This window comes from Mus caroli, chromosome 9 (assembly GCF_900094665.2).
Source record: "Mus caroli chromosome 9, CAROLI_EIJ_v1.1, whole genome shotgun sequence".
In the NCBI taxonomy this organism is placed as follows: Eukaryota; Metazoa; Chordata; class Mammalia; order Rodentia; family Muridae; genus Mus; species Mus caroli.
The window spans coordinates 57,793,635-57,810,166 of NC_034578.1; the positions used below are offsets into that span (position 1 = coordinate 57,793,635).

Below are 16,532 nucleotides of genomic sequence, written 5' to 3' on the forward strand. Positions count from 1 at the left end.
GGACTGCTCTAGGCTCATTGAACTTCAATGTACCCAATCCATCAGTCACTGACAGCATCTACCCAAGACTCAAGTCTTAGGTGATTCCTTCTGAGAAGGACATCCTCATCTATCAGCAACTGGGATTCTTTAATGTTACCTAATAATTCAGACTCCTTCAAGCATCACAGATTCTACACATTTTACATTAGCATTAATGTATAAAGGAAGATTCCAGAAACTTCTAAGCACAGGACTCACCCTGATGCTGAGAACCAGTATTGTCAACACCGCATCCTTCTGAAAACCGTGCTGGTTACTTAAGTTGGCCAAAGAGAATCAAAACACTAAAACAGAACTCCTAAAGCAAGCCGTCTACTCGCAAATTTGAATATTCTTTCTAAACACCTGCCTCTACTACAACTTATCTTCTTTAGGATGACAAAGAAGAAACATCATCTACTCTAAAAGGGGAAGTAAAGAAACACACTGTAGGGAAAGCTCAAGAGGAAACTTGCTGTAAAAGCACTGTTTCCCAATGTCTATCACTAACTAGTGCAATACCCACAGTCAGGGAGGATGCCGGCGAGTCAGCAGACTGAAGTAAACAGTCAGTGCTGTCAGAGGACTGCGTCAGATCACACAATGAATATACACATGCCATCCACACCGGTTTCAATGCCCAAAAACATGCTCGAGGGCTGTGTGTGGCTTTCTTTATAAAATTGAGGTAGATAATATGCATAAAATTCCATTGGTCTTTTCTACTGAAAGAAGGACTGTCTTTAGAGATATAATTTCTAATATTCATACATACCCACAAGGCCATTTATGGAACTAATTTAAATTCCAGTGCCAGAAAATCAACACAAAAGAAACTACAGAAAATGAAGTTGAAGCAGGCTTTGGCCTGAACACATAAGTTGTAATGAAGAACAATTCAAATATGCTTCCAAAGGAAAGTGTTTACCAGAGAATTTGGAAATTTCATCTTCAGTTTGGGAAGTACTTGGACAATTTCATCAAACTCGATGAATGTGAATGAGACCGTGGTGACCATGCCGGCTGTTTGAACACTCCAGTTACGATCCAGGCATTCCAGCGCCCCTGAGCCGTACAGTGAGAGGGTTTCTCCGTCTATCTCCACCAAGTGTGTTTCTGTGACAGACAAGCCTTGTAACGCACTGCTGAGCCCTGCATCTAGAGACCTGCAAAAGTCTTTTTTTAAGTAACGTCTCAGGCACACAAAGGAAGTAACAGGCTAGAACAGCATTTTGGAAAGTGCTTTACAGTTTATACTCATTACCCTCTGTTTCCAGTTAAACCCAGAGCATCCTACATTAATTACACTTTAAAAAAAAATCAAATTTCAAAGTAACAGGCTTGTTGTGGTGTGTTCCTCTTCCCTGATGTTGAGCCTCTTCCTGCTCTCCTCCCCTCATCCCTCCCTGCTGCTTGCTGCTCCCCCTCCTCCTCACAGACTCCCTGCTGCCTTCATGTCACATGTATCCTTACACTAATTTACTGGATTATCTGAAAGATTAACATTAACATCCAATCATGGTTACAGCTGAAATAGAAAAAACTATTCATAGAAACTTATCTCCAAGTCCAAATTAGTCATCATATTAATAAGATAATAATTTTATATATCTTAAATATGCTATTAAGATATTTTTATAACAACATAGTTTCCTGATTTATAAAGCTATATAGCTAAAAAAATACATTTTAATATGTTTCCATAAGAATGATGAAATATTATTTATAAAATACAATATAGAATGTTTATAAAATAGGTAACTTTAACCTAGTTTCTCTCTTGGTTACAGAGTTAAGTGAGAAATGCTGACTCTCTTTCTGAATAGTCTGATGCCTCAAAAACTCTAAGCATATTGTTCAGTTGTAATCAATAAGAATCAAGCATGTCTTCCCCCTAAATTGAAACAAGAAGTGATAAAAACTAATTATGCTACACACAGTACCAGACTGGATACTCTACTGATAGGCCACTTCTGTTCTTTCCGAAGCAGGCCATGCTGCCTGTAAGAGCCAACCTGAACGGCCGAGAATTAGTAAAGCTCCTTGATCCAACTCAAAACCTCTGCTCTACAAATAGAAGTAAACACAGAGCTCAAAACCTGGCCCACGCTCAACTTGCCCTGTGTGTCGCCACTGGGGGGTTGTTCTCTGCCCTTGACTGCTCTGTGTACAGTTAGCTGGGACTGGTACACCTGTCCAGTGCTTCCCGTCTCAGACTAATTACAATTATATGCTGGCAATTTTGTTTCATCCTCTACATAGTGAGTTCATGAAGTTAATGGCCAAATGTCTTTACATCTGAAGACCCTTGGGTTCACTAATGGGCTTTTCACAACCTATTAATTGATTACAAGCGTCCTCAACAGTTTTAAATGATGATGTTGGACAGTAAGTCTGACAAACTATTATCCCACTGGTTTATTAGATTTATTTCATAGGTATCAGTGAATTGTGACACATCTGGCTATCCATTAACAAGTTAGCTAATGGCATTTGTGTATTCAAAGTGAATGTGCAGTTAAGAAAATACACACAATTATTTTATATGTCATCCTTATAATCAGTATCAAAGGATTAAGATGGGTAATAATCAAAACGCCCATGAGTAGAGGTGTGGACCAGCCTTAGGCTTAAAAGGTAAAAGCTCATAACAGCATAGACTAAGAAAAGAACTAGCTCCATCTACTGTGCTTTGAACAAGACAGTGAAGTGGGGGAGCGGGCAGCATGGTTCCTGCTGTGCTGGACAGCCTGCATCAGCATTTGCTGTACAGGAAGGAGGGAAAGTGTTGGTACACACTCACAGTAACAGCACTGACAGCGGCACACTGCAACAGTACTCACTGAACACGGGTCTTTTCGAGTGTCAATCCTGCTGCCTGTACCACGGCAGAGTCAACATCTAGCAATGCTCAACTCAACACATATATCTTGAACTAATAAACTGAGAAAACTTTCAAGGGTATCTATTAAGTCCTTAAAGGATGCTCCAACCATAGGTATAATATGGGCAAACAGGCCACAGGACAAACAGAGTGATGTGGACACACAATAAGAGCCAACAAGGCTGGCCAGGTGACAGAAGCAGGTGGTGAAGGAAGGTGAAGGGAAAAGTGGCATTTACTATGGGTGAGATTCATGGCCACAGCACCAGACAAAGGTTAATTTTAATGTCATTAGAGTGGAGAATTAGCCGGCTAAGCAAGCCCACTGGGAAGGGGTCTTGCCCCACATCACATATCTAAGAGAGGTTTGTTTTCTTCACCTATGTGATTAACAGACTAGAAACATAAACTCAATAGAAAAAAGTCGGGTATTACAAGGTGATTATTTTGTGCACACTTTTGGAAAGCACACCATTGGGTAGGAGTGAAAATGTAAGTGAGCCTACAGGCAGATGCTGAGACACCATTGGGAAGCAGGGCCAAAGGGAGCCTCCACGGCCCTAGACCTCACAGAGATGAGACACATGGGTGCTAGGCTGCAGACAGCTTACTCTTGCCAAGAAGAAACAGAACAGCTGTTACCCAGGTCACACAAGGCCAAGCCAGCTCAGGATAAGGCTGCTGAGGTTAGCCTCAAATTCAGGCCACTGCCTACTAATTTGCTTCTCTAACAAAGCATGCTTGATTTCCACAAAAATGACAAGCTTGTCAAACAACGTTTATGTTGGAGAGTATCATTCCACTTTTCCTTACATGAATTATTAATAGGTTCATGTTTTTTTAGTTATAGGTATACACATATTAATTTATTTTATTTACAATTCAAAGGCTTCTGGTTTTTAAAGACCCATGCCTGAAAGCTGTTATGTACAAAGGTCTGTGCTAAGTCTTCTGGCACAGGTGACTAAATCATTTGTATCGATAAAGACAGACAGAAGAGCTTGCCCATGTGCATGCACATACACATAGTTGATATACATATGTATATCAAGACATATGTATAATATATACATATATATGTATATCAAGACATTTATATATATGATATAACAAGACTATTGCTTGTAAAGCCAAATTGTAGAGCTATCGTCCTCCAAATATAGCTGCAGTAATCCCATTGGGCAGGCAACCTGAGAAGTGCAGGGATGTAATTTCCAAACACAAACGACCTCACTATGGCACGGAAGTAGTCAGTAGGATTTTGCACAGAGTGCATTATGTCAGAGGTCTTATACTAGACATTGGAGATAGTAAATTTAAAAATACACCTGCTCTCAAAGATTTTGCAATCTGGATAGAGGAAAGAAAGGAAGATAAACATATACATTAAGTATAATGTGCTTGTTGTCACAGAATGAGTATTCCAAGCTTACGCCATGGAAACAGAAGAATGGCAAATTCCTTTAGAGGCAGAAGCTGGGCCTCAGAAAACAGCAGCCTTTGAACTGACCCTTGAGTAGCAGGCCCAGTTTTTTGTTTGTTTTTTTGTTTGTTTGTTTGTTTTGTTTTTTTACCAGGAGCAGACAAGGGACAAGAGGAAGAAGGGAAGGACAGAAGCCTGAGCATGTGTCACTGTGGGGAAAGTTCATTTCAGTATGTCCAGACTGTGAGACACAGTAACACAGACAGACATAATAGCCATGTGGGGGCAAAGCTGAAAAGTCCGGTGTCATCCCATAGGGATGATGAACAGAATCAGTTGTAAACTTGGGATTTAGCTCAGAAGTAGAACACTGTCATATTGTCATGTCTGTGGCCCTGGGTTCAACCCCCAGGAAAAAAGAGAGAGAGAGAGACAGGAGGGGGAGGGGGAGGGGGAGAGAGCGCGCATGCACCCTCTGTCTTCAAGGACCGGAATGAGAACTACTAGCACATGTACTTTGTGAAGAATTTGGGAGAAAGAGGCTGGATGTGGGGATATTAATAAGAAGACCAGTGCAATATCAAGCAGCTCCCAGGAGGCCATGAAAGACAGACATGATAACATACAGTAGAGGTAGCATCATTAAAAAATAACCCTTGACTAAGCCTCCAGACCTGCCACTCTCCCAAGAAGCTTCAGGATTTCTGAGTTTGAATTTCCTTGTCTATAAATGGTGATCCCATTAAACTGTTTTCAGAGGTTTGTGAAGATTAGAAATAACAAAGGCATAAAACTGTGCCTGTGTTTATCTCAGTGCATTTAGAGATCATTATCAATGAATGACAACATATTACCAGGTATTTAAGAGATGGTAAAAGGAAGACTTATTGGTTAATTGACCATAAAATGTCAGGGAAGGAAGAATTACGTATGAGTTCAGCTTCTAGTAGGTGACTGGGTACTGGGCCCAGCCAGACTCCTATCCCCACTCAGCCTGAGCTACGCCCTGAGAAAGGCAGGGCTGCTTCTGTGGAATCAAACTTGATTCTGCATCAAGCCAAGCACCTCACTACTATGTTTCCAACTCAAAGGTCAGGGATGGCAGGCAATAGACAGCCAGTGGAGATTATCCTCAGGCTCATTGGTGGTTAACTCCAAGTCCAACTATCCTCAAACAGCTCGCTTGATGACAACCAGGAAACCTCCTGTGTCTCTCCAATTACTGGAGGAACCTACGAAAAGATGGAGAGTTAACTTGATGCAGTAAAGTTTCAAATTCTTAAGAGCCAGGCATCTGCAGACCACACCCCAGTGAACACCATGACCAGAAAGGCGCTATTCCAGAGGCCTGCATTCATTTTTTTTGTCTCTAGCCTTCTTATATCAGGCAAGAACAGGAACACTTCAAGTTTCTCCGAAGATTCTTCTCCCACAGAGTAAGTGGTGCTGATCCCTATAATAATTCAGTTTATGAATTTTCTATGACAACATTCATGAATGTGGAAATTCGCTTTATGCCTTAGATTTTATTATAGTAGCATTGGCTAAAATGCTAGTGTTCATAGACAGGAAATGACCAAAAGTAAACCAGCTTCCCACATGCATCCAATGTAAGCAGAGGAAACATTACACCTAGTATTTTGCCATTTCTGCTCGGCAAAAGACCTGTGCAGTGTGTTGTTTACTATTGAGCTGTCACAAGTTCAGAGAGTGGTAAAATTATTAATGGGACATAGCAAATTGCTAAAGAAATTCTTTCCTTTATATACCCATAATGTTTTCATGCGCACTTGTTCCTAGGCATTTAGTTATATGCCCACAGGTCAAAGGTCATAGACACTGGAACACAAGAATGACCTTCCTTCCTTTTAGCACTATGAAATCCTAAGGACTCTCAATGACGGTTTAAGTGGGAAACCACTTGTAATATTTAAACACACATTGAAACACTGAAGAAAAGACCGTGGCTCTCTATATTAGCTTTCCACCTTTAGGAAAAATGGCTTACATCACTCGCCATAGGCAAGTGTTAGTTTATTTTAAAGATTTATAAAGAATGTAGGGATACAACCTCTAACATTTAAATGATTTACCCTGTATTCTCAGGCAAAATACCAAATTGGAATGAGCACACGTGTTCAAATCTCTTCCCTCCAAGGTGCCATTCGGGAACATAAAGTGACTGAAAGGGTATAACACCACACAAGCTCAAGATGGAAGGATGGTTGGCAGCAGGGAGCCCAGCAGCTTTAGGAAGCTGGAAAGTGAAGACTGTCCAGTGCTGAAGGAGGAGCAGATGGCAGCCTTGACTACAGTGGGAATAAGGTAAAGATGGCAACCCCCCTGCTGAGAGAGCCCTCCGAGGGATGAACAGGATGGAGACAGAAGTGAGATGATGCAGGAGAGTGACTCAAGTGCTAAGGACCAGACTTGGGACTGAGCTCTGTGGAAGAGCTCTCAGTGAGAGTAGTGATGCCTTGGGCCAATCCACAGTACTGAGTTTGGAAGAAAGAAATTCTCACCTCCTCCCATGGTTAAAAAGCAAACAAAACATCCAGATAGATCCCAATGGGAAAAGGAAAGAGTATTTTAAATTTAACGATAGAGTAAGTGGTTGGTCCCATAGAAGGGAATAAAAACACTAGCCCTTATCCCAAACATACAAACCATGTTTGTAACAAACTGATGTAACAAACACTGATGAAGGCCAAACTTTAAACCTTTATAGTGAGAGTTAATTTTTTATAATATCTTTCTTATGCAACATCTAAATGGGCAAGCCATAAAGGAAAAGATATACATTTTGGTGACCTTGTCTATAAATGGCATTTAAAGTCACCAACTTCCACAAGTTTCCTGGGTTGGACGGTGGAAGAGAAGGAGAAGGAGAAAACCCCAGTGCTAGAGCTGAGGGCATCCTTCCACCTGAGAGGCTGCAGGGACAGAAAGGAAGTGTGAGGAAAGAAGAGATCCAAGTACAGAACAAAGTACCAGGGAAAGGTCAGTCTACTAAGGACTCGATGGGACAGTAAAGTGCCAATGACATGGCATGGCTGGATTAGTCACGGAGACAGCAGACTTCAGGAAGTGGAAAAACACCTGAGTGGCACGGAGAGCAGAAGGCTGTCACAGTACATAGCTTAACACTGAAGTCAAAAGACCTATGTCCCCCAGACACGTGAGCTTCACTGAACAGTTTTCAAGGTTTAGATGCTATCTGCTGTCAAGCTTTATGCCTACAGGACAGACGTAAACGTCACTGATCTTTCAGTGCAGCAGCATAGGTCCCAGACTCTAACTAGAGCCCTGCAGAGGGAGGAAGAGGGGGAAGCGGAGCTGGACTGTGGACTCCAGTCTTCTCAACGTGCACCCTGGGAAGATCAGTCATATCCTTATTCTCCAAGTGTGACGTCTAAAGAGGACCGTAACCATGGAGAACAACGGATGGTCTGCTGAACTTCAGTGGGACGGGCTGGCATCCTCACTCCCCTGTTCATATTCTGCCAGCCCTGGCTTGCTGCTGCTCCTAAAGCTGGCACACAGGGACACAGTCCCCAACACTGTGGCAGTGTGTTCCCGTGTCTGAATCTGACCCTTCCAAGGCCTGCCCTTGTTAAGCTTGCCTTGAAGCATCCTTGGGGCTAAGGCAGCTATTAGCTAGCATTTTCAAAGCATTTTCAGTACTCTACTGTAGCTGCCTTGTATATGCCAGGTAGGTACTTTCCCAGAGACCTGCACCCCAGCCTCTTGTCACTTTCTTTGTCTTTAATTCTGAGATGAAGACTCATTAAGTTGTGGGAATAGCCATGACATTACTCTGTAGCTCAGGATGGTCTTGAACTTGCCATCCTCTGGCACCAGCTTCCCAAACAGTTGGGACTTTGGCACCAGGTCTGGCTGTCAGGTGCATGTAGAAGCTGCTACTCAGGGCACAGGATAGCAGATGCATCAAGCAACAAGCTCACCCAAAAGCCTAAGATGGAAAAGGCTGAGGAGGGAGGTGCACGAAGGATGGGGACTCTCACTTGGGCCAGGACATCTAGAACCCATGTGTGTCAACAGAGGCTCACAGGCTGCATTTAGACATCTAAACTTCCCCCTTACAAAACAATAACAAACCACGGGAGGGCTTTTTCATTAGGGAAATGTTACAGCCAGAGAGATATTTTCAAATTTTCTCTTCTTAATTTCAACTTTGACTTTCTTTAAAAAAATTATTCCTCAAAATCAATTATGTGTGAAACGGTCTCCCATCTCCATGTTAAATTCAATTCTGGAAATGCTAGTGGTGAGAGTGTACCGTCTCGTACCCTGCTTCCTCTGGAAACGCAGAGGTGTTGCCTCCGTCGAGCTGACAGGATTCCTGAGCGGGCGAGTCCGAGTCCTTTCTGTCCTGAGTGCTGGCAATGTTGGCTACTCGCTGCTGCAAGTCCCACTTTCGAGCGACATTGTTAATGGTTAACCTTTTCTTCTCCTACGGGAAGTTAATGAACGATGGTTATATGGTGCATACTTAGCAGAGAAAAGCTTCTCTTACTTTCTGAGAGGGAATTCCTGTCAGGCAAACAACCAACACAGCTTCTGAAGCAAACCCACGAGCCTGTGCTCACCTCGTGATCACATTTCCTAACAACAATGCCAGCCTGATGAAAAGTTATCTACACGACGAACACTTCTTGTTCTCAACAGTGAGCTATATATTTATTTCACTAACTGAAACTCTGACTTGGCAGAGTCATATGCCTTTAAACAAAGCAAGAAGAAAATACTTTCATTTTTTTACTCAATAACTGGGGGAGAAAGGGTAGGGACTGAGCAGTGTTTCATAGTTCATGGTATAACTAGGTTTTGAAAATATTTATACAAATATTTGAAATACTTGAAAAATTTAAAAGTATTTCTATTTACATGAATGTATGTGTGTAGGTGCCCAGGGAGGCCAGAAGAGAGCATCAGATTCCAGGACTGGAGTTACAAGTGACTGAACCATGAAACTTGGTTGCTAGGGACTACACTCAGGTCCCCTGTAGGAGCAGCAAGTGCCTCTAGCTGCTGAGCCATCTCTCCAGCCCTCATGGTATAAATCATGACATTTCAGGTGCAAACAATATTATCTAGGCTACTAGAAGAAGTTGTGGAGTAAAATAATTTTCTTGGCAACTATTATCATTCTAGAAGAACAAGAAGGAAGAGTTAATTAAAGCAATGGATGTTTTAGGTGGTGGTTCACAAGCTAGGGTGCCTCAGCTAGCCTGGAGGGTTTTACAGACGCTGAACCCGGTACTTGGAGCCAGTACTTGGAGGGCTCGGGAGTCTGCCCCTCTAACGGGCTCCAGCATGGCTCATACACTGAGACCCACTGACCTGTGGTCTTGAAACTCAACTGTTTCATAGAAACCCTGCTGAGAAAAGGAGACTGAAGCAGAAGAAGCTATGCTCCGTTAACATGTCTCTAGTCTATATCCATCAGCTATAGTGACAGGGTGAAGGAGGCCTATTCTGTACTATCACCATTAGTAAAGGGTAATACTTTAGTTTTATTTTATTTTTAAAAGATTTATCTATTTTATGTGTATGAATGTCTTGCCTGCATGTATGTCTGCACTGCATGGATGCAGTGTCCATGGAGTCCAGAAGAGGATGTCAGATCCCCAGGAAGTAGTGTTACAGGCAGTTGTGAACTGCCATGTGGATGCTGGGAACTGAACCAGTGTCCTTTGTAGGAGTAGCTAGTATTAACTGATGAGCCATCTCTGAAGCCCTTATTTTCCTTACATTTTTGTAGTGTGTATATATGTGGTGTGTGTGCATATGTGTGTGCGTGTGCGTATGTGGTGTGTGTGTGTGTGTGTGTGTGTGTGTGTGTGTGTGTATATATATATATATATATATATATATATATATATGAGTGTGTGTACGTGTGCATGTACGTGTGTATGTGTGTATATGCGGTGAATCATAAGTCACATGTGTGGAGGTCAGAGAACAACTTGCACAAGGCCAGTTCTTACTTTCTAGCATGTGAGTTCTTGGGCCTGAACTCAGGTTGTCAGGATTGGTAGCAAAAGCCTGAATTTACTTAGCAGTCTTACTGGTCTCAAAAGCTAATATTTAAAAATGTCATCTTAGTTAGATCAGAATGCTGAAAATAGATCCTTTTTTCTCTTTCATTCAAAATCTGCCCTTAAAAGACATCTACAAAGTGAGCCACTAACAGCTCTCCAGGAGTCTGCTCTGGAAAAGGAAAGGGGAAGGGGATAGGGGACTTTCCTCCCATCCTTCTGCACCTGTATAAAGGAAAGCAAGTGTTTCCCACTGTACTTCTACATTTGTTTACCGAAGAGTTTGGCAAATGTGTGTGACACTGGATGGAAACCACAAGTGATGGCTTGTTTAATGGAACTAACCTTTTCGAAATTCAATTTCTAAGTTTAGAAATGTTTGGGGCCTGAGTTCTTTGTTCTGCAGTTTGTTATTTCAAGTGTCTATGCATTTAAGAGCACTGTAAATACTGTGCATGTGTTTCTGAAATGACTGGCATTTTGTACATAATGTTCTTGCACAGAGCAATTGAAATCCTGCTATACTACAATACAACACTATTACCAAAATCTAGAATTAAAAAAAAAAAACCTTACCATATGAAATTCTATTTCAGTTATTTGCTGATGGCTATGCCAACCCAACTCCCAATCTAAACAATGCAGTTATTTCTACCTAGTGGTAAGACCACAGGCTGCACATATTTGGCTTCCTAGCTGGCAGGAAAAAGATCACAATGAGAGAGATAGCAGTGTTTAGAAAAAGTCATAGAACATGTTTCCACCATTGCATATGTTTACAAATGTATAACAAGGTGGTCTCTGAACATAAAAACACGTTCTCATGCCCACACCAAGCGGGGCTTCCTTTCCATAGGTTATTGAAAGCAGTCTGGCACTAGGCTGACTAAGTGAGCAGGTAATTTTGTTGGGGTCTGGAGAAGGAAAAGGGTACAGAAAGTCAGGAGTCTATCCTGCAGTCAGGTGGGCATCCCTGGTTGGGCAGAGCCATCTGGGGGCTCAAGATGCCTGTGGAGCAAGAAGAAAGGATCTGGATTATGTCTCTGCAAGACTAAAGGGTACCCAAGTGTGCTCTGTTCTCGGAGATCATGGATGCTTTGACAGGTCAGCTGTATTCATGCCTATCATTGCTTAGGTGGCTGCCAATTGCCAAGTGTATGTAGAAGTGGAAACTATCTGGGGGTGAAGTTCATGTTCTTCCAGTTGAGTCTACTCGTCACTGTCCAGGCAGGACCTCATCCGTCTATGTCACAGTGATCATCTCAAAGGTGGCAGGTGAGCCGGGAAGACATGAGGATGCGGCTGCAGACACAGGCTTTGTGTGTCATGGCTCCCTCCCACGCAGCTTCCAGCATCTCCAGGATCAGTAATTGCGTCTGCAGGGATGCAGCCTGAGACATGCTGAAGCTCTGTTCTGATGTGGCTTCAGCTCTCAGCAATGGCTAAATCTGGGCCTGCTGATGCCAACACTTCTCTTATCAAAACAAAAACCTAAAGTTCATAATCAATTGGAGCTCCAAGACTTCAAACAAACTGCTATTCTCTAAAGTTGTCACTGAACTTTCCAAACACTCCTTTAAATGTTCACTAAAACCCATGGCGTATATAATGGTAAGAAGCAGCTGAATTAGAGGATGGGGGTGGTAATACTGAGATAAAGTTTCAGTTGCACAGAAAGTCAAGTTGACCCTGTGCCTGGCCCCCATGTATGTTCTGTTCACATGGGCAGGTTGGCAGATGCCTAGCTAAATCATCAACAAGACTACGGCGCTCATTCTTCCTTGCCATGCTCTGGGTCAATCGCACAGGAGGGTTCAGCAGGCCTCATCTTTACTCTATGAATGTACACACGTGTCTCAGATCATCACTAAGTCACTCACACAGGAGCTGGACAGCAGCAACAGTGTGACGCAGAAGGCCGTGTCCCCGCCATGAGCAATTTGGGAAGGCTTGCCCACAGTGTGGCCTGGCAAGGGCAAATCCTACTCTTATAAATGTTCAAAACTACTACTACAGCTATATTTTTATAAGCAAAGTATTAAAAATGTACTTTTGATAAACTCTTAGGAGTAGTCCAACATAAGAAAATTAAAATCCTCTTAGGCAATGAGTGAAGAGGCATCTGTGTCAAGAGAGGGTTTAGGCACATGGACAATGGAATCAGGGAGAACCACAAAGAGCTAGGGAGTATTTGGGGTCAGCGGGAACAGAAAGGAAGAGAATCATGTGCAGTTGGCATTAACTCAAGTTATTTTTTACTTTCAAATCTGTTGTCTTGAAATGCAAGGTGGTGGGGACAGGTTTTGATGTTAATTTAGGAATCATTTCCATAGCCTAGAACAGTCTACAGCATGTCCTTGTGGAGCCTGGATCCCTCCCACAGAACACAGCCACCGTGGGGAACTAAGTAAAGTCCATACACATAACTGTGCCCTTCCTGGCCACTGAGTTTTTCATGTCACTTTAAAGAGAAAAGCAGCTACATAAGACAAGGAGTACTGATCAGGACAACAGTCCCACTACCCTGTGTGACACTGCTAAAGCTAACCATTCTAACCTGGCTTTATCAAACTCTGTGGTGGTAACATCAAGTATTTTAAGAGAAATCACTACTCATGGAAGTTGATATCAGGTATGCTTGATCATCTAGAAATACTTTAAAATAAATAAATTTTCATTTCTGAATTCTTCAAGATTCTCCCCATTTCTGTATCAAAGGAGCTAATTAAGAAACACTTTAGGTTTTAATAGTTGTCATTAAAACCTCACAGCAATGCTCATAAAAGCATATCAGTAAAGATGGCTGTCAAAAGCTATCCAAAGTGGTATGCTAATGCCAGGCAATCACGAAAAGCCATGCTGGCGTGGAAAACGCTCTACTTCCCTTTCTATTGCTGCCAAACCCTTTCTTCTACAATGCCCATCTTGCACATCTTGTATTTCAGAGCACCTCTGTGTAGGTCTAGTCACCGTAGTAACCCATGAGAGTTTCCAGGAGTGCTTGCTTACAAAACACAGACTTAGTTTTGAAAGCCATGTTTCTGTGTGCTGGCCAGCGTCGAGGTGTCCTCCTGAGCAAGTGGAGGCCTCACTGAAGGATGTACCTTCAGCAAGGACTGCTTGTGACTCTCCCTCTTCTTCTCCTCCTCTTTTTTGGCCACAACAGATGCCACACGTCTTTCTTCTTCCTAGAAACAAAAGTTTTTTAGAGAAATTATCCTGAGGAGTTAGCCATGTTGCAATGAGGTGTTGTATTAACAGAAAAGAGGCCCTGGAAGGAAGGTTGGTATTTTCTTTATACTTTCTTCTCAATTCTTAATTCTAAAAAGAATTGTGTATTTCTAAGTCCACACCTATTCTGTAGATGAACTAAATCAGCTAATTAATACAAGAAAGAAAACAATAAGAAAAAGAAAGGGGGATCCAGATATTTGTCAATTATACCTCAATAAAGATGGGGGGGGAGGGCTTGTGGAAAGAATCCAGGACATATCAGAAAGATTTTTCACCACAGTCAAGATAGCTTTATTTCAGAGATGCAGAGATGGCTCAATACATAAAAATCAATAAATACTACATATTACAAAAATGAACTGAAAGACAGAAAGATGGACCATTCAATTTGATAGGTAAAGAAAGTTAGAATAGAAAGACCACATCTCAACAAGATAAAGACTATACACAACTAGCCTGCAGACAATACTATAATATGTAGAGAACTGCCTACAAGCTTTCCCACTGAAATCAGGAACAGGAAGTGGGTGTCCACTAGTCTTACTCTAGAGTGCTAGAAGTCTAAGCTAGAGCAGTTAGACAAGAGGCAAATCATACAGATACAGACAGGAAAGGGAGAAGTCAGAGCATCTCTAGTATGGTCCTATACTTCCAAGATTGTAAAGACTCCAGAGGGGAACTAATAAATACCTTTACCAAAGTGCCGGATAAAAAAATTAATATACAAAGTGAGTGGCCTGTCTATATGCCATTGCCAAAAATAATGAAAAAAAAAACCCCAGGGAAACAATCCCATTTATACTACCCTCAAAAGAAACAGGGGAAAGGACTGGGAGGTGGGGCAACCTCCCCACGCCCATGCTCATGGATCAGAAAGAATATCCTCAGAATGGCCACCCTACCAAACGTAATCTACAGACTTAATGCAATCCCAGCCAAAATTCTAGGGACATTATTCACAGAAATAAAAAAACAATAATCTTAAAGTTCAGTATGTACAAAAACAAACAACAACAACAACAACAAACACAAAACAAAACCCAAAAGCAACAGTGCAGGAGGCATTGCCACACCTAACTTTAAGTCATAGTACAGAGCCAGAGAATAAACACAGCATAGTAATGACACAAATGAACTTCCCGTGGAAAAAGGAAGAAGAGGATGAAAGGAAGAGAGGGAGGGAAGGGAGAGAAAAAAGAAATCTGAAGAAATAAAGAAGGAAAGCTCTGAACGGCACTGGCTCACAGTGAAGCACACAATCAGTGACAAAAGCCGGCCAGAGACAGGCTCGCTGGAAGGGTACCCTGTAATGTTGCTGCTGTTTAAATAGAGGCTTATTTTAGTTTGCTTTTCTAATTTTAGAGAGACAAAAAAAAAAAAAAGCTCAGAACCTAGCAGTTTTTGTCATACGACCAAGTTGTTTTAAAGGGAGTGGAAATTCAATGTGATTTTTGGTAATTTTAAAGTAATTTTTTTTTACAGTATAAGTAAAAAAGGAGAAATTAAAATTTCAGAGCTTTGCTTCCTAGCCTCACAAAATAGCTGGTTTAGTAACTAGGCCAGATATTAGCCATTTTAGTTCATTTACTAACACTGCTGAGTGCTGACCACTATTCACTGTTAGAGGTCATCTAAATGAAAAATATTCCCTATCTTTCTAGAAAAGGAAAACAATATTATGCCTGTGATTTCACGGATTGTGTGCATTTTAGAGCCATGGAACACAATGGATGTTTACACCTCTCTGCTGAGGTGGCTGTTCACCCACCTGCCTTTCCAGTTAACCTTAAAACCCACCCAGCCTGCACTGGGGCCACTGCTGAGATCATGGCCATGAACGAACTCTTCTGGGCAGATTCTGAGGCAGCAGAAAGACACGACACCCCAGTGGCCTCATCTAGAAGACACAAACTAGAAACATCAGTTACTGCAAGGGCTACGGACGTGCGTGGATCACGTAGGGCACATGCCTCAGAGATGACCTCATCTGACTGTCAGAGAGAATGGGCGTCTACTAAAGGCAGTGGGACTTTAAAAGGAATTCTAAACCCTGGAAAACTGGATTTATACCAAATCCATTTAAGCATTGAAGGTTTTAAGGATATGTATGTATGTACTGTACGTATGTATGTATATATATTTGCATTTTGTGATTATATTTTAGCACATACAATTACTAAACAGCTAACTTTACAAATAACCCCCCCCCCAATCTCTAATTGTGAAGATGGGCCGTGAATCGGTTGGCAAGAAGGAAAGGGAAAGCCAGGACTACTTCTGGCGTCTCCAAGAGCCCAGCTCAGATCTGGATGAAAGCCACATCCATCCTTTATGTAGCAAAGAAGGGACTAATCTGAACTAAGAGATTTAGACATTTTTTCTGACTTTAGTTAGTGTGCCTGCACATGCATGCATGCACACACACACACACACACACACACACACAAATCACATATATCAATACCCTAAAAACAACAGTTGAGTAATCAGACCATTGAAGAAAAAAATTGGGAGATTATTTCTATTTCCTGATTCTTTGTTTCTACAAATGACTATAGTTTGAAGCCATATTGGCTATCATTTCATAACTCACTCAATTTTGTGCAATGTTTTCCACACACATGGCTCATACTCATCTCCATTCCCCACTCCCAGGGATCTTTCAGTCTGCTTGCTGTTATATTCTTTTTTTTTAAGCATATATATTTTTAAAAAAGATTTATTTATTGTATTATATGTGACTACACTGTAGCTGTCTTCAGACACACCAGAAGAGGGCATTGGATCCCATTACAGATGGTTGTGAGCTACCATGTGGTTGCTGGGAATTGAACTCAGGACTTCTGGAAGAGCAGTCAGTGCTCTCAGCCGCTGAGTCAGCTCTCCAGCCCATGAGGAGACATTGTTA

General features: G+C 41.8%; 1 protein-coding gene across 5 annotated transcripts in view; it reads right to left on the reverse strand.

Annotated features, from left to right (window-relative positions):
* Positions 1-16,532, reverse strand: part of Lrrc49 (leucine rich repeat containing 49) — a 110,879-nt gene that overhangs the window by 29,705 nt on the left and 64,642 nt on the right. For all 5 annotated transcript variants that reach the window (XM_029482033.1, XM_021171703.2, XM_021171704.2 and 2 more), the window contains 3 exons: positions 13,495-13,578; positions 8,639-8,802; positions 950-1,187 (listed from right to left, as the gene is read on the reverse strand). In XM_029482033.1, coding sequence (XP_029337893.1) covers positions 950-1,187; positions 8,639-8,802; positions 13,495-13,578 — 486 coding nt within the window. The remainder of the gene's footprint in view (positions 1-949; positions 1,188-8,638; positions 8,803-13,494; positions 13,579-16,532) is intronic.